General features: G+C 44.6%; 1 protein-coding gene across 8 annotated transcripts in view; it reads left to right on the plus strand.

Annotated features, from left to right (window-relative positions):
- The window catches only part of Ldlrad4 (low density lipoprotein receptor class A domain containing 4), a 334,133-nt gene that overhangs the window by 167,246 nt on the left and 140,657 nt on the right, over positions 1–26,230 (plus strand). For 6 of the 8 annotated variants that reach the window (XM_038329205.1, XM_038329204.1, XM_038329209.1 and 3 more), the window contains exon 3: positions 3,265–3,405. In XM_038329205.1, coding sequence (XP_038185133.1) covers positions 3,265–3,405 — 141 coding nt within the window. Of the gene's footprint in view, positions 1–3,264; positions 3,406–26,230 lie in introns of those variants that run through there. The other 2 variants (XM_038329211.1, XM_038329212.1) reach the window with 2 other exon arrangements.

Consider the following 26,230-nt stretch of genomic DNA (forward strand, 5'->3'; position numbering starts at 1 on the left):
ATTTTGCACTAGACATATGAAATCACTGTGACTTTGTCATCAAAATGTTTCTAATATTTAATCATCATTGGTTTCTCTAAACTTCTAAATTGGTGGGCATACTCAACAAGGCCCAAAAAGAATAGACAAAACAGTAAATAAAAAGTACTTTGTCGTCTTCTTTCTTTGGTTTGAGTTTTACTCCTTTGAAAACATTTCCTGATTCTGGTATGTGGAATTGTAGTTTAGGAATCCAAGAGCATTGTTTCCTGTATTTCAGCAACATGGACCCTAAAGTTCTGTGATTCAAGTTTCTGAACTATGGCACTGACAGAAAGAGCTGGAGGGACTGAACACTGTATCCAAGAATCACCTGAGAACTTGTGTATTGAAATCTTTACACTTTAATAAATTAACAAAATACCACTAATTAGTTTAGTATAATATTCTTAGCCGAAGAGAGGGTTTCTTGTAAGTGAGCTGTCTTCTCCTCAGGGGCAGTCTTGCTATCAGAATCACTTCAGAGAAACTCTAGAAACACCGGCTGTTTAGGCTTCAGCTCAAGCCATTGAGAGCACTGACCTGGGCTGGTTTAACTAATTGCAGTGTGCAGCTGGGGTGAGGGTTTTTAATTTATTGGAATATCACAGGTACCCTACTTGTTAGAAGATCAGAATATGTGAGGTTTTGGGTAGGAATGTGTAGTGGAGATGGCCTTTATAAGAGAGCTCAGATCATGTTGGAAGTCCGCCTTTATCAACACCAGATGTGTTAACTTCAACAGGTATTTTACCTGGGTCTGAAATTTCTTTGCAGCTTTTCTATTGAAGTTCAATACTTAATTTCATCATAGTATTTTTGGAGTATTTTCCTGCACCACATGAAGAGTTAACAAATTCAGATATCTACTCTCTTCATTTTGATTTAGGTGGTCATAGGATAGACTTTGAGTTTGATGTTTGACTAAGGACTTGTCACTGAAAAATTTGGGATTTTGTGAATTTGAAACTTGGCAGGTTGATATCATTATCTTATAAGGAAGAGCCTGCTAAGCATATCACAGCACAAGCCCTTCCAGGGCACTGTTAAGTCTACCTAAGAAATCCGGCTGTTTTGACAATTTATATGGGGGGGGGCACGCTTATTACAGGCAAAGTCCAAAAGCAGATCTTGACATGGAGACAAGGCAGACTTGAATAAATGGGGATTGTGGGGGCTGTGACGGTACCAGTGGGAGGCCTGGATCGCTCTCAGAGGCGCCTTCTTGCCAGCAGCTTAACAAATAGGCTGTCCTGGGTCAGGAGTTCTCGTGAGGCTCCAGTTAGATTACTCAGTTATTGGACAGATCTGTTGTTCACTGAGTACCTGTTACAGACTGACCAGTGCAATCGATACAAAGGATGCAAGGAGGAAAATGTGTGCCCTGGGAGGAGTTAGAAGAACAATCAGTTCATACTTTTATTTTATTTGTATTGTGTGTGTGCGAGCGCACCAGCGTGCATGTGCATGTTCCTGTGTGTGTGGAGGCCAGAGGTCAACACCGTATGTCTTCCTTGAGCCTTTCACATTATATAGTAGTAATAATAACAACTTATTATTTGAGATAGACTCACTGAACCTGGAGTTTGCTGATCGGCCACACTGTCTGGCCAGCAAGCCCCTGGAATTCTCTCTCTGCCTCTCCCTTGCGGTATTTGAGGTACATGCTATTGTTTCCAGTTTGTGTACGTGGTAGCTGGGATTCAGACTCAGGTCATACTTTGTAGACAACACAGCAAACTTCCACTGAGCCATCTCCCCAGCTCCAATTCTTCAGACTCTTTGGAGAATTTATGTAGTAAATTATTTTATGGGGGCTGGTTTTTCTCTCCTTTTCATTTATTTTTGGAGACAGGTTCTAATTATATAGCCCAGATGAGCGTCAGACTCAAATCCTAGTGCCTCCCTCTCTGGAGCGCTTAGATTGCAGGTGTGCACCACCATGTCTGGCCCTGTCTGTACTGTCAGCCCCACATTCCCATGCCTCACTGTACACAGCAGGCATGAGACACTGACTTATGGGAACGAATAAACCAACCTCATGTCGATGTGTTCCCTTGCTGCTTCAAGGTTCCATATGAAGGAGAACATGGTTGTCTGACTTTAAAGCCTTTCAAACTATAACAATGGCATATTCTTCATGTAGAGTCTGACCATTTCGGTGACCCCGAGACCCCTTGTTTTTGGCTAATTTTTTTTTAACACTTGGCATTCGTCTGAACTCCAATATTCCTCATGGAAATGAAGATAAATTCTTCTCTTGACATTCTCTTTCTCCATTAAGTTAAAAATTGTTGCTTTGTAAGTGAGATTCCAAACATCTGGATTTTGATCTTTCCACCATACAGGATGATAGTTTAGCTCTGGCCACATCTGAACTGCACAACCTGATCACATTCGGCACACAGAACATCTGACTTAGGTGGTGCAGCCAACCAAGGGCTTGTGGAATGCACTTGGACCCCGTTCTCCTGTTATTTTACACAAGGTTGGGGGCTGGGTGTTTTTTTTCCTCTATCCTCTCAGATTGTGAACAAATGGGAAAATTATAATGCCGCTCTCAAAGACTTGCAAAGATTCTTTGACTTAATTTCTGTTCTTTGTGGCAGGGAATAGTCTCTGGGATTGCAGTCATCCTCTCAAATGGTCTCGATGAACGCAACGGTCCTCAGAGCTGGGAGACACTGGGAAGCTACACATAGTCTCTCTCTCTCTCTCTCTCTCTCTCTCTCTCTCTCTCTCTCTCTCTCTCTCTCTCTCTCTCTCTCTCTCGCTCCCACTCTCTCTTTTGACTTTTATTTTAGTGGAAAGTTGGAGTTGAAATGACTTGACATTTGATCCGGTTCTGCTGCTCTCATCTGAGCCGGGAATCGGGCCTTGATAGCTAAGGACTCTGTGATAGTTGCCGTCACTGGGAACCCGTGATTCTTCCTGACTTTCCTCCTATTTAGCCGTCTACTCTGTGTGAATCCTCTTAATTTCTGTGGGCACTTAAGAGTCCAAGGCGCTATGTATGGCTGTTTATGCGACTGGTTATATTTTGTTATGTAATCTTTCACCCTTAATTGTTTAAAATTTTTATAATGTGTTAAGTTGGAAATTTTATTTCAAAGTCCCATTTCGGTGACTATTATTTTCAAATATGGATTTATACTGTTAAGGGATCCTGTGTTCGCGGAGGCAGCGACTACTTTTGAGTACCCAGCAAGCACTGACTGCCTCATGCTTTGTTTTGTGCTTTTTCAGAGTGCAAATTCACCTGCACCAGCGGCAAATGCTTGTACCTTGGTTCACTGGTCTGTAACCAACAGAATGACTGTGGGGACAACAGCGACGAAGAGAACTGTCTTCTGGTGACCGAGCATCCACCTCCTGGCATCTTCAACTGTAAGTCCCCCTGACTCAGCCTTGTGACGTTGTGTCTGATGGTGTTTTGAAAAGGATGGGAGGTGGAAGAGTTATGTTTCCTAGTTACAGGAGAGAGATGTGCTTTTCCACCAAGGTTTCCTTTAGGATTGGAAGATGATGTTTGTAAGATGGAGAACTCCATGTGTTTCTGTAGGTGCTCACTGGTGCGGTGATTTGTAATTGGACTTTACTGTTAGTCTCACAAGCTCCAGTTGGTTCCAAGAAAGCAGATATTGTGTTCTTCACACAGCTTTAGAGACCTTTTTGAATTTATGACTTCAGAAATGATTTTAAGTAAGTGAAGACGGGTCCGTAATTATTCACAAAAAATAGAAATATTTACACGAGACTCCTAAAGGTTCTGGTTGTATGTTTTGCTGTTAAATACTAAATGGAAATAAAACATATGTCAGGTCTTTACACGTATGACTCTCTTGAGCTGAGACTCAGAAAATTGTCTTCAATTTGAGAAAGTGAGATCGGAATCTGAAATTCATTGGTTTTAGATTTTATGATTATTATGACAAGAAAGAGGGAAAATACAGTTTTGAAACACTCCTGAATTCTCTTAGAAAAAATAGTTTATTATTTTCTGTTTTTTCCATGAACCAACTGAAGTGGGTTGAGGGTGAGCATCCTTTTGTATCAGCCTACCTAGGGAGAACACTTGCCATGCTGGTCCTTGCTGTGTTCGGAGAGCTGCTTACCCCAGATACAGAGCTGAATTAGAGGCTTGGTCTCCAGTCCATGGTACTGTTATGAGGTGGCAAAACCTTAGAGGCCTGGTACCTCCTTAGGGGTGCTCTGCCTTTCATAAAGAGATAATGGGACCCTGAGTCCTCAGGTTTCTGCTATGTAGCCCAGGCTGGCCTCAAGCTCACAGCAGATCTCTTGCCTCGGGATCCTAAGAGTTGAGATTACAAGGTGTGAACTAGCATGCCCTCTTTTCTTGGCTTCCTTGCTGCCATGAAGTGAGCACTTTTGTGCTACAGCTTGCTCTCTGATATCATAAGCTGCCTTGGCACAGGCCCGGAGGCAAATGGGGCCAGTTGCCCATGGATTTAAAACTGAGATGAGCTAAGCCTTCCCTCTTTTGTTGGTCATTCTAAAGTGTTTGTGAAGCTGAGAGGTGAATCCACTTCATGGGGGTCCTCTTACTGAGATGGGTCATTTCAGACACAGTCAGCCTCTCCTGTCCTGAGACCATTTTGAAGCATTATGTTTGGCAAAAATTAAACCTGGGGATGGTTAAGAGCACTGGCTGCCCTTGAGAGGACCCTGGTTCAATTCCCCAGCACTCACATGGCAGCTCACAACTGTCTGTAACTCCAGTTTCAGGGGTTCTGATGCCCTCTTCTTACCTCTATGGGCAACAGGCATGTACCTAGTGTACAAGCACCCACACAGATAACACAGTCAATGCACATAAAATAAAGGAAATCTTTTTAAAATTAAAATTTTGTGTGGAAAATAGACTGTAAAAATGCAATTGCTGTAAACTTGGAGAGGGTTAAGAAAAACAAAAAAACCCACATTTTCCTCTACCCCTACTTTAGGGGAAAAGCATGCATGGTCCTAATATAAAAATAACTACGTTCTGGTGATACGTTTAAGCCTGCTACTTATGCTTGCCATATTCAGGAGTCTCAGTGTTTATTTTCTCAAGAATGTTTGTTTTATCATTTTGAACTTTCTTTATTTCAATTTTAAAAGATGCTGGTTATTTGCTGTGTTTGGGCCTGCACATGCGTGAGTGGGCATGCGTATTCATGGAGGCACATATGGAAGGGCAGAGGTTGATTTTGAGTGTCCTCCTCAATTGCTTCTCCAACTCTTTTTTTTTTTTTTTTTTTTTTTTTTTGTCCCACACAACGTATTTTCTTGAACGTCAGGTTTGCCATTTTGGCTATATTGGTTGGCCAGCGAGCCCCCAAATTCTGCTTTTCTCTATTCCCCACCACATTACTGGGGTTACAGATGTACACAGTCACATCTGGTTTGTATGTGGGTGTTCATCAGGTCCTTATGCTTGTGTGGTAAGCCCTTGACCCACTGAGCCGCCTTTCTAGTCTCTAAATTTCCTTATATTGACTGTTTTTCTAGTTCTGTCTTCATGTGCTAAGGAAGACATGTCTTGAGGGTCAGAACTGGCTCTGCACTTCCTTAGCGTCGGTCCCCTGCTTTCCTTTGATTGGGTTTGTGCGGTTTCGTTTGTGTGGTGCAGCTGTCTGGCTGTGTGGGGTTGTCTCACTTTCTGCATACGGGTCCTCTGAAACATTTGTCGACTGGCAAAGGGAAGAGGACACAGGGAGGAGGGTGGCAGAGTGAAACGGGGGATTGGGGACTGGGTGGGGACCAAGAACACTGAGGGCCCCTCTGTCTACCTTTTCCATGAACACTTCAAGCATTTTTGAGTGCCACATCTAAGCTATGAAATGTTCTTTTTTCTTCTTTTCTGTACCATGGTGGGAATTGATCCCAGGACCTTACGCATTCCACACAAGCACTCTACCACTGAGCTACCTACCAGTCCTCTTTTGTTTTGAGTCATAGTCGTCTTATCAAGCTTCCCATGCAGGCCTTTAACTCTGTGGTTCAGGTAGGCCTTGAACATGTTGTATTGCAGCATCAATCTCCCAAGTAGCTGGGATTACAGACCTGTTTATATCACCAGGCCTGGTTAAATGTGCTTTGGATACATTCGCTTGTTTCAAACTCAACTGCTGGGATAGGGTCCCAGTAATACAGCTTTCTCAGGAACAGTCAGCAGGTTGTTTTTCCCTGTGCCCCAGAGCTACCATCTGCACAATTAGGGTCCAAGAGATGGCTCCTGTGTGCACTGCAAGAGAAAGGGACAATCTAAGTAAGTTATTTAGAAACATGCAAGACGTAAGTGATTGGTGAATACAAAGTTATTCCAAGCTGCACTGATGGATTAGGATCCTGGCCCTAGGACTTAGCAGTTAGGCAGGTTGCTTTCACATGAGGAAGTGATCGAATCCTCAAAGACCTAGATTCTGGTACCTATGAAAAGGGCATAATTTCTGTCATGTAAAACTGCTTAATGAAGGACCTGGAAAGTGTGAGCTACGTAATTGCATTGTCGTTCCTCTCTCTTCCTCATCTCTCTCTCATCTCTCCTTCCTCTCCCCCTCCTCCCCTTGCTCCTCCTCTTCCTCCCGACATTTTGTTTGGGCATCCCTTGGGGAGCTGAATCACCATAGCTTCGTATGATTTGCCTTCAATGTCACCACATTGCATATGTAATGTGTTTCTAGGTGTCCCAGAATGAGTGCATTCCCAGAAATCAGTGTTTCTCCTTGGCAAGATTCTCTAGGGGCTGTGCCAACTGAAGGTGCCTGTGGCATGGCTGAGAACTACCTGTTTGCTGCCTCTGCTGAAATGTCAGGGGGCAAAGGCCCATTTGTACCATAGGGGACACTCCCCCGAGCTGTTATTGGCCTGTTCTTTGACTTCTTTTCTTTCTTTAGTCAAACCAAGAGGCTAATTTATTATGGAATGAGTGTATACTTTCTCTCCCTATGTCTCACCTGAAGAGAACATGAAGCAAACAATAATTGGCTCCTGCTAGCTTCCGTGCACTGTGTCCTCGGGGCTGCTGGTGAGCTTTCAATGGACAGCACATACTTTTTATTGGGTCATCTATGGTGGATTTCTAGAGCAGACTGTACGCCTTTTGCAGAGTGCTAGCTCCATAAATAAGTTTTACCTTCCCACCCAGCTTGAAAAAATTAAATCCTTGTGTATGAAATTTGTGTATGTGACATGCGCACGCACACACAGACACACCCCAGAACAACAACAAAAACCACACCTAGTAGCCCTTGTTCTTACCCTATTTTGAAAAGGTCAGCTTATTTGACCTGTTTTGTTTCATTAGAGAAAATGTTGACTATTAACCATATTTGACATTTAGAATGAAGCAAAGTGGACCTTCTGGATATCCAGATGAGCTACATCGTTGTTTTGCCTCTTCCCCTGGCTTCAGGTATGCATGTGTGCTCAGAGGTCTGTGAGATGTCTCATCTGATGATGTTTAACATGAATTAAAGTTAGAAAACCACACTGGTACTCATAGCCAGCTGTATGAACAGCCTTTTTCCTTCAGAAAATGTTTTGGAAGCCAGGCCTAGACATAATCTGGTTTCATCTGTCCCTCCACTCACCTAACACTGACCGGATACTCATTGACTGAGGTAGATTATTTCTCTCTGAAACCAGAGAGTTTTGCACAGATGTTGAAGGCTAGACTAGCATTGCTTATCTCATAGAGAATGTTTCCAGATGAATCATTCAATGGAAGAGAGAACATGCCGGTGGACCAAACCCAGCTTTTCTCATTTCTTTACTTTGGCTGTCATATTCAAAATATTGCACTCCTGTGCTGTGGGATAATGCTTTTTACACTGTAAGATTTGTCACTCATATTGGTCTAATAAAATGCTGATTGGCCAGTAGCCAGGCAGGAAGTATAGGTGGGGTGAACAGTCAAGGAGAATTCTGGGAAGAGGAAGAGAGAGAGATGCAGTTGTCACTCAGATTCAGAGGACGCAAGATGAGAATGCTGCACTGATAAAAGCTAACACAGACAAGAATTACGGGTTAATTTAAGTCGTAAGAGCTAGTTAATAATAAGCCTGAGTTTACAATTAATATAAGCCTCTATGTGTTTCTTTGGGACTGAATGACTGTGGGAACAGGCAAGACAGAAAATTCCTGAATACCAAATATACAAATAAGATTAGTTTTTAAGTGCCTTGTTCTGGTCATTGTGCTAGCCATCGTGGTGGAATGAAGAAGACAGATCCTGCTGTTACACTGATGAGTGTTGGAAGGAAAACATGTAGAAAGATAATTTCAAATGGACCTCGGAAGCAATGGATGATTGGTGCTAAGGGTTTAGGAGTGAAGACAGAATTATTCCCCTTGTGCTAGTAATTGTGGTTTCAGAAAGAAGGCATTCTGAACAATTAGGGAAAGATGCTGGTGGGGTTTTAAATGGCAGGGATGAGGAATAGCAGTGAGGATGGTGCAGTCTCACTTGACAAGGTGTGTCTACTGTGGCTGAGCACAACATGAGACAGAGTTGGAAACTAGGCTGGGGCTGGAGAGGAACTGGCACATGATGCTATGTCATCTGCATATGGTTTGCTTGCCCAGAGTCTGATGCTAACTGGAATCCTTGGCAAACCAGCCATGCATGTGTTGGGGGTTTCCTGTTACACTGTATGGTCACTGCAACTTGATGTGGGTGGGGCAGGGGTGAGGAATTGAGCTCCTATGGCCTCCTAGATGCTATAGTCTACACAGTTTGGAAATGGCCGTGCATAGTCAGTCTTAAGAAATCACTGCTGAGGGATCTGTGCCACGGATGTTCGGAGGAAACCCAGAGTTGAAAAGTGCCAGCTGTCAGGAACGACTTCCCACTTTCAGCTCGGGTAGAATTTCCAAGTAACCAGAAAGGATCCTATTAAGAGAAAGTGGGGAGCACAGAGGCTCCTGTCCTCACCAGAGGCGGAAGCTGCTTCCTTCCCTATAGGTGGCCTCATAAAACTGACGCCCACAATCAAAGGAACAGGAGCCAAATAGAAGTGCCCAATTAAGCCAGCATTTTTAACTTCAAAACTTTTTCCTGAAAGAAACTTCCCCCTGCCCCTGCCCCCCATGCCAGTTAGGGTAAAAACTAAACAAGACATAGTCTGAGCAAACTGCTTTCCTTCCCAAACCAACTTCTCAGCTTCTTCAGTATTGTCTCCAGTGACTCTCAGCACCAAGCAGGAACTACCATCGGTTGCCCCCTAAGCTTTCAGGTGTCTTCATGCATGAGAACTTTGAACCCCGTGGAAAATCTGACCATGACCGGGCTTACCGCTGCTAGATCTCTATTGTTTCTTCTACAATTATTGCAGTAAACATTAAAAATAGTTCTCCATATCATGAAATATCCTAATAGATTGTGCACCTAGTTCCCCAGTTGTCTTATTTGCATCTGGGTTTGGGTTTTTCTTGTTAGTTTTGTGGGTGTTTCAAAATAATGGGTTCAGAATGGCCACTTCATGCACAGCCTGTTTGTTGATCCTCGTCACCCTGCTGGGCTTCCCCACTTCCCTGCCTCCCTTCTTGAGGGCTCTCTTTCTTCTCCTTGTGCTCCACCCCCACCTTTTACTTTCAAATTCTGTGTTTTAGTTTGTTCTGTGTGTAGAGTTTGTTTGGATTAGGATCCAAAGCCACAATGTGGTGATGGAGGCGGTAGTGTGGAGACTCTTGAGAACTTAGATTCCCAAACCCCCTTCTCCTCCTCTCCATCCGTCTCCTGTTGTCACTCTTCATGGTCTGGATTGTTCATTTTATGGACTTCCCAAGCCAGAGTTTCCCCTTTCTCCATGGTATCAGTGAATATGCTCCTCGGTTCCTTGCCTTTCCTGTTTTCTTGCTTGATTCGGTTGTGAACACGGTATGTATATGTAAAAGTTCTTCACAGGGGTCAGCTGTCTCTCGTCAGCAGGCTTGTTGTGTCTTTATGTGCTGTTCCTGGCTGCAAAATGGCCAGAAACTAATTCTGCACTTTCCCCTGTTAATCTGTCTATAAGGAGATGTTCCCATAAATGGTATGATCAGTTGCCCTGAGGTGTATGTCATACAGGATGCATTCATTTTAATCCGAGTGATTTCTTGACGGTTCTTCAATTACAACCGATGATATTTTTCTTGTTAAAGACCGAGGAGTTAAAATAGCTGGGCGCACACATTCAGCTTCGGTAGGAGCCCTTTCTTCTCCACTCCAGGAGCCAACTCCCAGATCTCCTTGCATTCTTGCCTGTTTCCCACCTGCTGCCATGCAACTTCATATTTATATGATTTCTGTTTTCTTGTGGCCTGTTCATTCTGAATTCATTGCCTTCTGCTGAGCCTGCCTGTCAGGCCCTGTACTCTACTGTCCAGATCCTCCCATGGGCCCTGATTGCCTACGGGTACCTCATTGTGAGTAGGCACTTGATGTGGGATTCCCCTCTGTATGCTGTGAATATGTTTTCTTACCATTGGTTAATAAAGAAGCTGCTTTGGTCTATGGGAGGGCACAATATAGCTAGACCGGGAAGCTAAACTAAATGCAGGGAGGAAGAAGATGGAGTCAGGCAGACGCCATGTAGCTGCCCAAGAAGCAAGATGTGAGGTAATAAACCACGAGCCTCGTGGTAAAAGACAAAATAATAGAAATGGGATAAGATGTAAGAGCTAGCTAGGAATATTCCTGAGCTGTTGGCCAAACAGTGTGGTAATTAATACAGTTTCTGTGTGATTGTTTGAGTCTGGGTAGCTGGGAAATGAAAGCGCAGTCTCGGTTTACAGGCACTGCCCTGCCTCTGTCCTGCATAAGCTTCCAACACCACTGTGTGTCTTTCCGGTTTCCTGGCCAGATCCCTCTTCGTTTTCATTGCTCATCTCAAGTCTCCCAGCTGCCACTCACTTCCTGGATGGCTCCCTGTGACCACAGCTCCCACAGCTGCTTCTTCTAGAATCACCTGTTCATCGCCAAATCCGGTAGACAGCTTTTCCTTTTTCCTTTTCACTCTCTCTCCCTCCCTCCCTCCCTCCATCCCTCCCTCCCTCCTTCCTTCCTTTCTTTCTTTTTGACCAGTCTTTTCTCCACTGTTGATAGGATTGTTCAGTTATTTTTTTAAGGCTCTCTGCTCCCTGGGACCACAGGCTCTGTTTTCCAGCTGCCAGTCTTGGTTGTCCTACATTCTCCTTTGGCCTAGGCTTCTCCAAACAACCACATGACATTGTGGCCAATCCCTTGTCCTTATCTACAGCCAGACTGATGTTTGCAACTGCTCCTAAAGATTCTTTCCAAGACCCACAGACTCTGTGCATCTGGTACCTGGCTTCTTATTTCTTCCTTACCTCTAGGCCAACCCTTGTGTTTCTATTGTCTGACCTAGTGATTTGTCTACCAGTTTAGTCAAGTGGGCCACTCTTTTCTGACTCTACCCCATAACCAGAAATGCATTATCCTATGTGGAGGCCTGTATCCCTTTGTGCCCTGTCAAGGTATTATTCATCAACACATGCACAGGTTAAGTCTCAAAGGATGTTAGGTTCTTGGAAGGCAGGAACTACACTTACCATTTTGTGTGCTTGCCGCTCTTCCCAGAGCATTGACTGTACCTATTAGATGCTTGGGAAAGTATGCTTCCTCTGCTACTATTGTATGCCCTTCAGAGTACCAGGCCTATAAGTTTTTTGCTGGAGTCTTAGCTTCACCTAGCACAATATGTGGCACATACAGCGTAGAGAGCATGATCCTATAAATATTTGTTGAGTCAGCATGTGAATTATTTTAGTAAACTCATGTCTGATCAGAGGAGGAAAAGGCTGTTGTTTGCATGGTTTGGTATATAGCTAGTGGAACTGGGTCTCAAAATAGCCATACTGTCTTAGAAAACTATGTAATAGGACAAATCAAAGACAATATAAAGTCTGGCTTTTCCAACTTATCTGTCCTTAAAGGTGTATTTGGCTACCATGGATACCAAACTAACCAAAATATAAGCCTGCTCCGGTGCAAGTATTTTTCCTAGGACCCACAACATGGTAGAATTTGTGCTTTGGAATGGGAGAAGACTCTTAAACGAGGCGACCCTTTGTTTGACTATAAGTATTTGCATTTTAAAACAGTGTACACATGAGTGTTTCATGCCCAGAAAAAGTGAAATGTTCCTCATTGGATCATAAAGAAGTGTGTGTGTGTGTGTGTGTGTGTGTGTGTGTATTTATGTGTGTGTGTGATAGAGAGATCTATATAGATGTGTGTGTAGTAAGTCTCTAGTATGTATAACGACATATACAATTGTGTCTATGGTGTGTGAATGTGGGAGTCTGTATGTGTGTGCATGAATGTGCACGTGTGTGGACTGGGTGTATATAAGTGTGAGTGTGTAACCTCAGTTTCCTGATAGTCCTACCAAGTCTCTTCTTTCAGTGTATTCTTACACTAAAGGTTTTTAAGCACTGCTTAAAGAAAATCCTTCCTCATAGGTGCAGTGTAATAGTCCCTTTAAACAGTGACTTAGGACCTAGGCTGTCCTTAACATAGACTATGAGGTTCTGAGTTCCAGGTATAGAGCCATTGGTTGTGGCTTTAGAACAGCTGGTAAAGTCTCCTGTATCTTGACTCTGTCCTCTCCGAAGTGAGGATTAGAATACTGATATCTCACTTTTGAGGATCTAATGAAATAGTGCAGAACAATCAATTACAGGAAGGCTGGCACATGGCAAATATTCACCAAATACCCCCCCCCCCCCCAGGCCTGTGGCTTCCTGGGGGCGGAGTGGGGGTGGCGAGGAAGCTTGTTTGTTGAGGGCCAGCTGTTTGTACACATCATCTCATTCGCATTCATAGGAACGCCATGCTTGGAGAGATTAGCTAATTGCTTCAGTCCCCATAACCAGAGCCCGTCGCTGGGGCTGGGAGATTGAATTCAGCTGTGTTTTTATTTTTGTGCATGTTTTTTCCCCCTTGATGCTATTTTTTTTAAAAAAAAAAAAACTAAGATAGGGTTTTACTAATTACTTATTAAAAGATTTTTAGGATTTGCGGTGCAGAGATCAAAGAGTCTACTATCCTGGTGGCCGTAGGGGTGAGTGCTCCAAGAGCAACTATTTACATAAGGTTTAATTAATACACAGGTTTTGATCGTCTTGGTTTCACACTGGATTTCCAAATAAAACTATGAAAAACAAACTTGGCAGCCCCAGCATGTCAGAAACCATTGGTATACTGACCTGTCCTGGGACCCGGCTGTCCATGTATTGTGACCTAGGGGAGCCAGCTCCGTCTGTGTTCGACCTTCCTTATTAGAAGCCGAGCTCTGAAGATGAGCTGTTGGGTTCAACTACAACCATACCCTAAAGCCAGCATCATCCAGCAGGTGCTTTCAGGGCTGGACCTTAGTGTCTCTACGGAACTTGCTTGGGTGCTGTGTCCCTTTCCATTCTTCAGGGTGCCAGTGGAGGGATGGAACCTCGCTGTGGAGAACATGGGACAAGGGTCTTCCGGTTTGTTGTGTCGTATCCAAGTGTGGTATCTAAGTGTGGTTACCAAGGGGGCTATGAAGTTTCTGCGTGCTTAATGCTTTACCATGGATTACCTTGGTCAAGGCCAGTAACAAAGGCTGCTCAGAGTGGGGCTGTTCTGTAAGAGCAGTGGGGTCTGTGACAGGAATCATTGCCCCCTCTTTCAACTTAAGAAAAATGAATGTATGGAAATACAATTACAGACATGGGACAGTGATCCAGGAAAGCATTTCAAGCAAGGTGAGGGCCAGGATATGGGGGTCTCTGGGCTGACCTAGGAGCTGTGCTGGCTCCAGTTGCAGCAGGTTGTCACTGGCCACAAACTTACCTGGGTGCTTGATGTGGGGGATGGGCCATGAGGAGTGGAAACACCGGCCTCTGAGGCCCCTTCCCTGTCCCCTTTTGTTTGCTACCATTGTTCCTCCAAGATAGTTTTTAGATCAGTTAAAAACCTTGCAGGGTCTTGAACTAAGTATTTCTGTCTTCCCAAACAGACAAAGGTGAAGAATGAGCGGGAGGGAAAGCCTAATACACTGGGCATCGTTTTCTCCTGCCGTGATGCTAAATTTACTCAGATTAAAAACAGCCTCTCACATTTACATTTTGATTCTGTTGCTGCTTTCCTGTGTACAGGGCTGTCCTACTTCAGATGAAATTTATCCACTTCTTTAAATATTTAGTAGTCTAGCGTGGATGTTAATGAAAGTCTGGTGGGGGCTATTTTGGGAATCGCAACAATGATAGTAATTCTCAGTGTCAGATTCCTGCTTTGCAAAGGGAAAGAGGCATGTTGGGGGGGGGAGCAGGACGAGGAGGAGGGAAAACGGTTTCAGTTCTAATAGAGTTTGCCATCCGCTGGGCCGTGCCAGACAGAATGGGTCATGAATACTGTCTAGACATTCTCTGCCTGAGCAAAGCCTCGGTCTCTAAGGACACACAGTGAGACGCCTGCCGGCTTAAGTAACTGGGGAAAGTCAGGGCAAACTCTCCTGCAATCAGATAGAAATCAATTCGAATCCTGCTTCCTCACGGAGGCCCAGGAGCTGAGGAGAGGGGAGGGGAGGGGTGTTAGGAGAAGAGCCCCTCCCTCCCCACGCTACTGATCAGTTTTAGTGCAAACTTTTCAGTTATTAAGATGGTGAAAGGCCAGTTGCAGTAAGGTAACATTACCAGTTTAAACTGTGTTCTGTCACAGAATGCCGGATAGAATTCAGATCCAGGCCCCAAAGGGCAGAGAGAACTGTGATAGAAAGGGAACACTGGTCATCGACTGGCCTAAGCTGTTGTGTATTGAAGAACCTGGTATACTCTTGTGGAAAATGCTGTTCCCGACTGTTCATTTTCTAGGGGTTAGGCTCTTGATTTAGAAGGGTTTAGAGATGCACTTGGCTTGACCTGCCTTATGAACGTCTGAGAGCCTCCCCAGAGTAGGATCCCTCGAGGGGCAGTTCTACTACTGTGCTGTAGAAATAAGATAAAACCCCCATACGCTCCGTGCTTGGCTTTGCTTGCCCAGAGATCGCTGTAATGGCTATTTGACTCATTGTTTCCTGTGTTGGGAATGATGCATGCGTGATGCTGGCAGTGTGTATCTGTCCCAGAGCCTGTTTACGTGAACGTGGTGAGTGGGGTGAGATCGAGGTGAAGGTGGGGTGCCACTAACCAGACAGGCAATGGCTCAGCTTCCTAGAGAACACCTCACTCGTCAATTTGGTAGTGATGGGTCATGATTTTGCTTGCAACATTCTGTGCAGTGGTATACAGTGGTGTCTGCAGGGACCATTGTTGTGGAAGCTGAAGTTCAGAGTTGTCATGTGATTATGGATCTAGTACAGAGGTGGAAGTCATCTCTGAGGTATAGCCTCAGTTGGCCATTGGAGGGGCTAGGTTTTAGTTATGTCTCATGAAGACAAAGCATAGGGCTTTTCATAAAGGAAAAGATGACAGCCTAAATCTGGCAGTGACCGTTCTTTCTCTCTTTGTGCTCCTGTTATGTGCCAAGAATTGATAGCAGACGGAAACGAGGATGATCTTTGCCCTTTTCCTTCACAGAAAGCAAAAGGAAACTGACAGCTGAGGAATAGTCTTAGTGTACTCACTGGAGAGGAAAGAAAGAGATCCTCCGTCTCCAGCACTGGCTGGTCTCAGGAGTGAGCAAGCCTGACCCAGTTCCAGATGGCGCTTGTCAGAAATAGCACCAGAGCAGTCCAGAAGGTACTGCGGCCCCTCAGAAAGTCTGCCTTCCCTAAAGCCTCACCCGCTGTCTGCATTCTCTTACACTTGGGGCGTAAACCGTCTCACCTGTGAGATGACCTGCAGGAGCTAATGTCGGTGGGAGAGATGTCAGATGTGTGGGTGTGATGCGTAGGTGTGATGTCACGCTTCCCCTAACTGCGTTGGTGCCTGCCCGGGAGCCACACTCGGCAGATCCCATAGCCTCTAGTTTCTATAATGTCCATCTGCCCATGCTGGGTTCAGCTATGTGCCATGGTCATAAGGGTATAGTGTTACCCCAAACCACTGAGAGAAAACGTATCTTCTTACACAGACATGTCTGATTTAGAAGGGGTGTCTAATATGAGTTGGACGCTGTGGGTGGCTCTGTTGTGGATGTTACCTCTTTGTCGTTAGTTTGAGTTCTTGATGTCTGCTGCATTGTTCTAAAAGTCAGGAGAGAAAAGCTGAGTTAAACCTTTGCTTCTTTATTCCTGGGGGTCTGGATAGTTCCTCATGAGGGGAAACAGTGCAGTGGGGAGAGGCAGGTGCTGCCGTCCTATCTGGCCAGGTTGTGGTTACCTTGGCAGGTGCAGTTCAGCTGTGTCTTTGTGGAGAGACAGAGGCTGAGTCTGTTAGGAAAATTGTTTGCCTGATAATTTTTGACAGGAGCCTGTCTGTAGCTAGCTGGATAGAATCCTCTATAGAGAGTCAGCCAAAGAGAACACACCATGGAGAGATGCTGTTCTCTCTGGTACACCTGCTTACGAGGTTGAAATACTCAGTGTTGGTTACACAAAGGGAGGAGTTAGATGAAGCCATGTTTTAAAATGCCAGTCTGACTTTAAAAGGCCCAAAGAGTCTCCAGCTGTTTCTGATCTACTTAGGACATTTTGCTGACCTTCCTGCAAAGTCATCAGGATCCAGTAGCCACTGTGCCTTCATGCTTCGTGATTTCTGGTCTTACTCAAATGTTAGGGCATTTTAACAGGAAACAACAATAAAACTAGACCGATTCACTTTGCAGAGTTGCTAAAACATAAAGTGTTAAGAGTTAGTATCTGGACTGGGGAATATTCTAGAAAAAAACCCCACATGATTGAGGTATTTACATGCAAAAAGTAATATAAGTTTTTATCTTTTTGAAGTATATTTCATGGAGGACATTTCTGTGGGTAGTGAATTTATGAGCCACCAAGTTGGCCTCTGTGGGAAGTGTGGAGTGTTCAGGACCTGTCTCTACATTCCAGCTTTTTTTCATCTGGGGCTAACCTAGAGCACCTAAGATCTGTAATGAGGCAGATCAGGTCTCCAGTCCCCGTGTAGGAGATAGAGGGGAAGCTCTCTGGGACCCAGTGCATGTGTGGGCCACCATCAAGAACAGGGCAATGGTGTCTGGAGGACCCGCCTCTCCTGGGCATCCTGGCAGGTGTACAGGAGAAAGGGATGGACAGAGGTATGACAAAGGATTTGTCACGACAAGCCAGCTTGTTTGGAGGTGGAGGCTGGCAGGAGCATCCCTGGAAGGGTGGGTGGCACCGTATTCTGGAGATCCAGGCATGCCAGGCCAGATAGTTTCTGTTCCGTGACTTTTAAAAAGTCATGGAAAGTTTTGAACAAGAAGGAGAGAAATGGATAAGACAGCTCTGTGCTGGAAGATCTCAGGAGATGAGCTGTCCCAGCATTCTGTAGGCAAGGAAAAAGAAACCCGGAGGGCTAAAATGTATCTTAGTATTGTAACCCTGATATATATGTTTCATAGTTGGGGTCAATGTTAACAAATAGTTTTAACTGTGGTACTCTGTGTGTGTGTGTGTGTGTGTGTGTGTGTGTACATCTATGGGAACATGTGCATGTATGTGGGGGTATGCATGTGTATGCAGGTATGTGCTTGTGGAGCCAGAGGACAACCTCAGATGTTATTCTTTAGATGCTGTCCACATTTTTTTTAAATTAAAAAATCGTGTTAAATATGTACATGTGTTCTACCATGTGTATGTATTCCATGTGCCTGCAATAGGTGGATGAGGGTGTCTGATCTTTTGGAACCAGAGTTGTAAGTGGTTGTGAGCCACCTGATGTGGGTGCTGGGAATTGAATTCAGTTCTGCAAGAGCAGCAAGTGCTCAGAACCATTAAGTCAGCTCTCTTCAGCTTCCACCTTGTATTTTGAGACAGGGTCTCTCACTGGCCTGGATCTCCCCCAATAGGCTAGGATGCTTGGTCAATCAGTCCTTGGGATCCATCTCTCTGTGCCTTCTCAGCACTGCGATTACAAAAGCCACCATGTTAGTGGTTTGAACTCGGGTCCTCATGCTTGCAAGGCAAGCACTTTCTGACCAAGCTATTGCTCCATCCCTGGCTGTGAGGCTCTAAACAACAGAAATGTGTCTCTCACAGATCTGGAGTCTAAAGGACAAAGTCAGAGTGCTAGCAGATTTAGCATCTGAGGACAACACATTTCCCAATCTCACCTTCTGTGTCCTTATATGGTAGAAGGATCTCTCTCTTTCTCCCTCCCTCCCTCCCTCCCTCCCTCCCTCCCTCCCTCCCTCCCTCCCTCCCTCCCTCCCTCCTTCCCTTTCTTCCTCTGTTTTCCCCTCTCTCTTCCTCTCCCTTTTCCACCTTTCCATCCTCTCTTCCTCATCTCTCCCCTTCTTCCTCCCCTCCCCTCCCTTTTTTCCTCTCTTTCTCTTTTCCCTTCCTCCCCACTCCTCGTTTTCTCATTCTTTTTTTATAGCCCTGAGGATTGAATCCAGGTTTTTGCACATGTTGCACTGAACTATATCCCCCCCTTTTTAATTCTAAAAGAGGAATTTGCTATGTTGCCCCTGTCTCGGGCTCTCCGATGGGATTACAAGCACACATGGGTCGCCGTGCCCAGTTGCAGTTCTATTTTACTGTATTATGCTTATTTATTTTCTGTATGTCATGTGCACATGGTAAACATGTGAAGGTGAAAGGGCAGCTTGAGGGAACTGGTTCTCGTTTCCACCGTGTGCAGCCTCTTTACCCACGGAGTGAACCATCTCTCTGACTCTGCAACCTTTTGTAACAAATGTTACTTCTATTCATGATGGGTCTTTCCTTCCTCATGCCTTCATCACCTGCCAAAGGCTTATACTCCTGATACCGCTATCTTGAGGACTAGAATTTCAACATAAAAATTGGCATGTGTTTTGGGTGCATGTGTGTAGATACTTGAACTGAAGTGGTATTCCTCCCATTTCTTAGGTTTCCCATACTTGAGCTTAGCATTCTTCCCATCTCTTTATGCTGTAGGTGAGCCTAAGGAGGAGGAGGAAATCCCCTGGGAAGACCCTTTGCTGCAGGGTAGGGATTTCTAGGTAAGCTTAATGATCTCTAGGTATGAGCTCTATGAAAGAAGAGGCAAAGATGCAGTGGGGAAGGTTATTGGACGGGGGTGACCCCAGCACACTCATTGAAAGTGGAATCTTTCCAATAGAGTTTGAAGATAGCTCTGTTGCCAAGATTACATGAAAAGGAAGTTTGGAAGAATCAAGGTGAAAGCCATGTTAAGAGATGAGTAGGGAGTAAGTCAGCATGCAGAGCCCGCCTCCCCCCACTCTGGGGTCTGTTGTGACCTCCCAGGACACCTATCACTGATGTCCTTGCCTTCAGAGCCCACAGTGGTGTGGCATGTGGCAACAAGTTGGAAACTCTTGGTAGGTGGACGAATGAATGAAAAAACTGAATAAGGAGGGGTTGAGTCTGCCATTTGAGAGCAGGAGGATGTCTTGGGTGCTGGCTGACACCATGGGAGGGCAGATATCTTGAGCTCGTCTCTTGAGAGGATGGGATCTGGCATGGTGAAATGGAACCACTCCTCCTTGGATACACGGGAAGAAACATGCCGGTGCATAGTGAGGCACCCTCACCCTGTCGGGAAGATCCACACAATGAGGCTTGGTTGACAGCTGTTGTGAGCTGGCTGACTTGGAGTGAAGTACCAGTGTAGGACAGACCCAGCTGGTTAGACTTTCATAAGAACTTCCCACACGCCCGAGCATCCCTCTCATCAGTTGCTAAGTGCTAAATTCTTGATTCACTTTATAGATGCTGTATGAGCCCATAATATCCCTTCCACATAAAGAAATTATCAGCAATGGGTTCAGTTTGTCCTGGGGTCATGTACAGGGCTGAGAGCCTCCAGCAAGACCAGAAACAAAGGAATCCCACGGGCTGGCTGGAGACTGTACCTGGGACAGACCGGTGACGTGCCTGCTCCTGAATGTTAATGGCCGGTGGGCATGAAAGGGTACAGACACATGACCTTATTTCTGGGTGCCTACACTCTGGGCAGAGGGGAGTACCTAGGAGCTTATGCATGTGAGCGGGCATGTAAATATTTATCACATACAGGAAGAATGGGTCATTAGACGTGGGCTCTAGCTGCCGCCCTTTGAAAAGTCGTGATGCTGGACTTTGCTTGCTTTGGTTCTGTTTATGGATGGAAGAACACAGAGATGTGTTAGGGAAACCCAGAGATCCATGGATTGTCTTTGTGTTACATTTTAGGCTTGGAATGTAAAACTCAAAGGAGGAGCCCTTAGTGATGTTTTCCTTGGAGGATCCCACTGGATTTATGTTTTTTTTTTTTGTTTTGTATTTTTAATCACAAGTATGAGTTAAAACTAATAACCAGGCACTCGTCCTCTCTGTGGTAACCTTGGTTCATTGACACCTTGGGCTGAGGGTTGCTGGCAAAGGAAGGCTCTTTGAATGCCTGGATTCCCCTGTGAGTTCCGCAAAAGCATTCTGAGACAGGGACTTTACTTCTGTGAAGTTTAATAAGATAAATATTGGTTGGAACCGTTAGCCAAGAGGGATGCGTTTTTGTAAACACTGTGGCTGTTTTAAGGGTTTTCCAGAGACATCTTCGTCGTCAGGGCGCACAGTATCTACCAGCGCCTCCCCCACTGTGATGGAGCAGTTATTCTTTGTAGCATCCCGGGGGCTCTGCTCGCCTTTCCCACCGTTAACCTTCTCATTACCCTTCAGCCCCGTCCGCAGTACTGCCGTGTAGTCTGCTCACTGGGGATAGGAATGACGCAATGTGTGAATCCAGAGTCTGGCACCTTGTGGCACCTCGATAGAAATAGAAAACTGTGATCACAGCATTAAAATACGCTAACAGGAGGCAGGGACTAATGGGCGCGGCAGCGACACTGCAGATGTTCACTCTGGTGCTGGCGAGGCGGCCAGGGACAGAGAGGAGGAGGATGCTCTTGTCCTGAGTTGTATGCTGGCTTTTGTTTCATTGAGAGGTTCTCCAAAGGAGAAGTGTGCTGCGTCTGGGGACTCTGATGATGTGGGAGCTCTTTTAATCTGGCAGTGAGAGTGTGCAAGAGAACATAATGTGTACAGGGGGGTGGAGGTGGTGGCGTGTTAGTGGTACTTACTGCAAGAAGGCAGTCATTCAATTAAAATAAATTAGATATGGTTCATATTTACCCTTCTAGGTGGAGTTGGTGCTAAAAAAAAGAGGTCCTAAATATGTAAAAGAAAAATCCAATACACCAGATTCAGACTTCAAAATGTCACTAACATGAAGTGACAAAAAGATGGAACTTTGAATTTCTCACCTGGACATTTTCTTGTACATGGACTTCCAGGACATTCTGAAACATGGCATCTTCTCTGAATATGCTTGGCTCTTCTGTGTTGAGGCACCAGCTCCCCGATTCCCTTGCTCTCTCACCTTGTAGAAATCAATAGCATAAAGCACCTACTCAGAGAACAGCCAGCCAGGTGCTCTCTGCCCACACAGGGCTGGTGCTAGTTATCTTCAGTGAAAGATGACTGAAGGGGGCTGGAGAGATGGCTCAGTGGTTAAGAGCACTGACTGTTCTTCCAGAAGCCTGGGGCCTCTGAGCTTTTTGGAGGCATATACAAATATTGGTGATCTGGAAAAAAAACTGTCTCCAATTTAGAAGAAAACTACCAAATTAAAGTGGAGACGTTTGATTAAACATTGACAAAATATGGTGACTCATCAACTAGTCAACTGTAAATTGTGTTATTAACGGGGAGGAGAATACTTTTTTTCTGGTTTTGACATGACTTCTGAAGAGCAAATGGAGATCCCAGAAAGGTCCTTGGCCGCTGTGAAGAGAGGGCCTGGGCTTGCGATGGTGTGAGTGGCAAGTTGGATACTAGGGATATCACAGTATTGTTCCAAGCGCTTGCTCCTAATCATGGCGGGGGATGCTAAGAGTCTCCCAGCACCACCCCACAGCCTAGATACCTGTCTGAGGTTGTGACCTCCTATTTCATATGGAAGCTTTGGGGTCCATTACTTTGTGGCACTTGTTTAAGGCAGAGAATCAAAAGAACAGGGAGAATGCTGCCCTCCCAAGTGTGGCTACGGCAGAGTGTGCCACCCCCTCAGCATCCTGCTGCTGTGAGGCCTCTAGGGAAGTTGTTCAAGAGCTTGACTGCCCGTCTCCTCTTGTCTACCTTCAGTCTCACTGCTAATGCCATGTTTGCTGGTTTAAAGCATAATTGTAGAAATATTGGTGGTGTTAAGATAGATGGCAAATTACAATGAATTTTTTTAAACTATGATGAAAATCTACATATTGTAAAAGGCCTACTTCTTCATCTGCTTTTAAAATCATAGCCCCAGGTTTCTGTCTTTGAAGGGTACACTGCATATTTCTCTCGCCTTATTCTGCTTGTCCCCACCAGTGTTTTCCCTGAGTAGCCTTGCGTGAAGGATGCCCGTTAAGAAGGCAGGTAAGACAGTTGTCATGGCACAGATGATAACTCAGTAGATGAGTTTTATTTTTTTCTCTGTCCTTTGTGCTCTTATACCACTCAGTGGGTTCCTACAACCCACATCATGGTAGATGTTAATCGTTTGTTTAGTTACTTCGTTCCTGCTATTATGTGTTTGGTATATTTTGGACCTTCAATTCCATGACAAAGCTATTACAATAGATAACTTCAAAACATATTGATTTTTGGTATAACATTTATAATATGTATGTATGTGTATGCTGGATTGAAAGAAAATGACCCCCAAAGGGAGTGTCACTATTCGGAGGTATGGCTGTGTTGGAGGAAGTGTCATTGTTGGGGTGGGCTTTGAGGTCTCTTTTGCTCAAGCTTCCCTCAGTATGAGTTTCAGTCGACTTCAGGTGGCCGACAAGATGTAGACCTCTCAGCTCTTCCTCAACACCACATCTGCCTGCGGTCTGCCATGCTCCTGCCATGATGATAATGAACAGGACTTTTGGAACCGTAAGCGAGCCATACCAATTAAATGTTTCCTTCATAAGAGTTGTCATGGTCATGGTGTCTCTTCACAGCAATGAAAACCCTAAGACAGACACGCAGCTGTGTGTTTCTAAGTGATGGGAATATATTTTTAGAAATGTGTTGCTGGGCACATTTGCTTTTGTGTGACTGTCATGGAATCAACTTACACAAACAGATGATATAGCCTCTGTGTACTTAGGCTGTGTAGCATACATCATTGACTTTGAGATTCAGTCTGTTGTTGACTTAAATGCTATTATACAGTGTGTGACCATACATACAAATCAATTATATGTATGCATTATTTTACTTAAAAATTTGGGTTTACATATTTTATTTGTTTATAAATGTTTTGCTTGCATGTATATCTCTGTGCTATGTATGTTCTTAGTACCCAATGAAGCTAGAAGAGGGTATCAGATTCCTTGGACCTGGAGTTATAGATAGTTGTAAGCTACTGTGTGGGTGCTAGGAACTGAACCCAAGTCCTCTACAGGAGCTTCAAGTGCTCTTAACCACTGAACTGTTTCTCCAGAATAATTGTACTTTTTCAAAATAGTTGTTGTTTGAACATGAAGTACCTTTAGAAAAGCTGATGTACTGATGTTGAGGACTTGGTCCCAAGCTTCTGCCATTACTGCAAGGTGATTGGATCATTAGTGGCTTATTGATGAGCTCACACTGTGTGAGCTATCAGCAGGGAGTATCTGGCTGGAGGAAGTAGGCCATGGTAGCAATGCCTTTGAAGGGCGTCCCTGTCTCTTTCTCTTTCCTATCTCCGTCTGTCTGTCTGTCTGTCTGTCTGTCTGTCTGTCTGTCTGTCTGTCTCTGTTTTTGTCTTCTTCCTTTTTGGCCACCATGAGTTAAGCAGCTTTCCTTTACCATATTAGTTTTGCCTTGCTACAGTCCTAAAAACAGTGGAACCAATTGGCTGTAGACTGGAACCACAAATTCCAGCAAATCCTCACTACTTTAAATAAATTTTCTCATGTGTTTTGCCACAATGATGAAAGAATTCTGTGCATGGCAGGATGGCAGAATGGTCTAATGTGCCAGGCACAAATACCTATTCCGTAGATATAGAAAATCAAAGCTTTATTGGGTCCAGATCTACATTAGACCATTATTTTAAGCCAAAAAAAATAGTGAACTACAGGTTAGCAGAATTTTGGCAATCATTTTTTCTTAGACACACTGGGACAACAGCAGGCCCTCTGGGGTTTAGAATGTTGCCTCCAGTGGCCTTGCAGTCTCAGAGGCTGAGGGGAACAAGGAGAGCAATAAGTAAATGTCAGAGGAAAAGGTGTGAGTAGAAAAGGCAAGTCTCACAGCAGAGAGCACCAGGGATAGATACCGGGAGGAGCTGGTTAAAGCTGCCCGTTAAAGCTAGGTCATTTATCAGTAGTGTCATAGCTATGACCGGCACCTAATAAGTGATCGTTAGCGTGGACAGATTGGTGCATCACAGTCCTGGAGTATTTGTCTTAGTAAATGATTCTTTTGCTTTTCCTAAATGGTGAGAGTTGCTGATCTGTGAATTTTTATTGTAGCTGAAAAGCGTAGTCATGGTAATGTCTCAACAGAGGTGACAGCGTACAGAACAGGAAGGGCAGAGATTTGCAGAGTGGAAGGAAGGGGCCTGGAACAAGAACAGTGGGATACAGCTACGCAGTTGTGCTGACTTTGTACAGTGAGGACTTCCAGATACCATCCATGTCAAAGGAACTTAGGGAGGGAAGCTACACATTACGTTAACAGTGCTGTTTATTAGTAAGTGTGAGGCTTATCTGCTTCACTGGGGGAAGGAGAACGAATCTTTGTACACACAGGCCAGAGAGATGGAAATGGGGAAGGGGGAAGAGGGAGAACGCGTGCATGTGAAGGACGGAAGTCAATGTCTGCTATCTTCCTTGATTGGTCTGCACCTTGAGAATGAGTTCTATATTCATCTATTATAGAAATAACTTGGGCTTCCCACTTGACTCTTCATGTGACCAGGGACAGTTTGGAGCCTGAGCCTGTGTGACACACATGCATGAGAACCAACCTACATGTATTTTAAAACGTCCACCCCATTGTTTTCAGTTGCATGATCTGCCTTCTATAGCCCAAAGATGTCCACATCTTAACCCTCAATCTATAAAAATGTTACTTTACTTAGCGAAAGGGCATCTATAGATATAATTGAAGTTAAAGACCTTGACAAACATTACCCTGGTCTATTAAGAAGGGCCTAAATACATAAGTTCCCCAAAGTGGAGAACCTTTCCTGTGTGTGACTCGAGGGATATGTGACAACAGAAAGCATGTCATGGAGATGCAATGTGAAAAGGACTTGACCCATTACTGCTGACTTAGAAGTTGGAGGAAGGGGCCACAACCCAGGGAATGCAGGCAGTTTCTGGAAGATGGAGAAACCAGAAGCAGCTGAGCTTCTTTTGGCTTGGTGCCAGAGAGCCCAGCAAGGCAGCCCTGAGGACATATGGAGCTTTAAGAGAGTTGTAGAACTGAGAGCAACATCAGAAAGGAGGAGGGGGACAATGTGATCAAAATCAAAGGACAGCAAGGAGGGACTGAAGGACAGTAGGGCAGTGACAGCAGCCCATTTGCAGGGGCGGGTTCATAGTCCGTGGGAAGGATGTGATGCGGGAGAAGCAGCTTGATTGATTGGCGAAGAGTGTGAGTGCTGGCTGACGTCACAGACCTCTGTATTCACGAAGGCATTGGAGCAGTAGCCAATGCTGGCGGAGGACTTCTCCAGTCCCCAAGTCAAGGGCAGTCTTGTCAATTCTGTTCATTCCGATGGTGACGATACCGCTGTTGGGTTAGGTGTAAGGTTAACTTTAGCATCACAGTGACAGTTCTCCTGCCCAGAACTTCTAGAATGTTCATTTCTGGATGACTGGTGGAATGTGGAGCACCAGGATTTGGGAATCAGGATTTGGAGAGCCTGGTGACTCTCCAAAGCAGGTAATCCTGGTAGGGCTTAGTATTATTGTTTAAATAATAGCAAAATGTTGTTTAATTACATTAAATGTGATTTAAATAAGGTGAATTTTAGATAGGACTCTGAGATGTTTAGTGTCCAATAAGCTATTATATCTTGAAACTGATTTTAATCATGTGTATGTATATATATATGTATATATGTATATGTATGTATATATATATATATATGTATGTATGTATACACACACACACACACACAC

The sequence above is a fragment of the Arvicola amphibius genome, chromosome 5 (assembly GCF_903992535.2).
Source record: "Arvicola amphibius chromosome 5, mArvAmp1.2, whole genome shotgun sequence".
NCBI lineage: Eukaryota > Metazoa > Chordata > Mammalia > Rodentia > Cricetidae > Arvicola > Arvicola amphibius.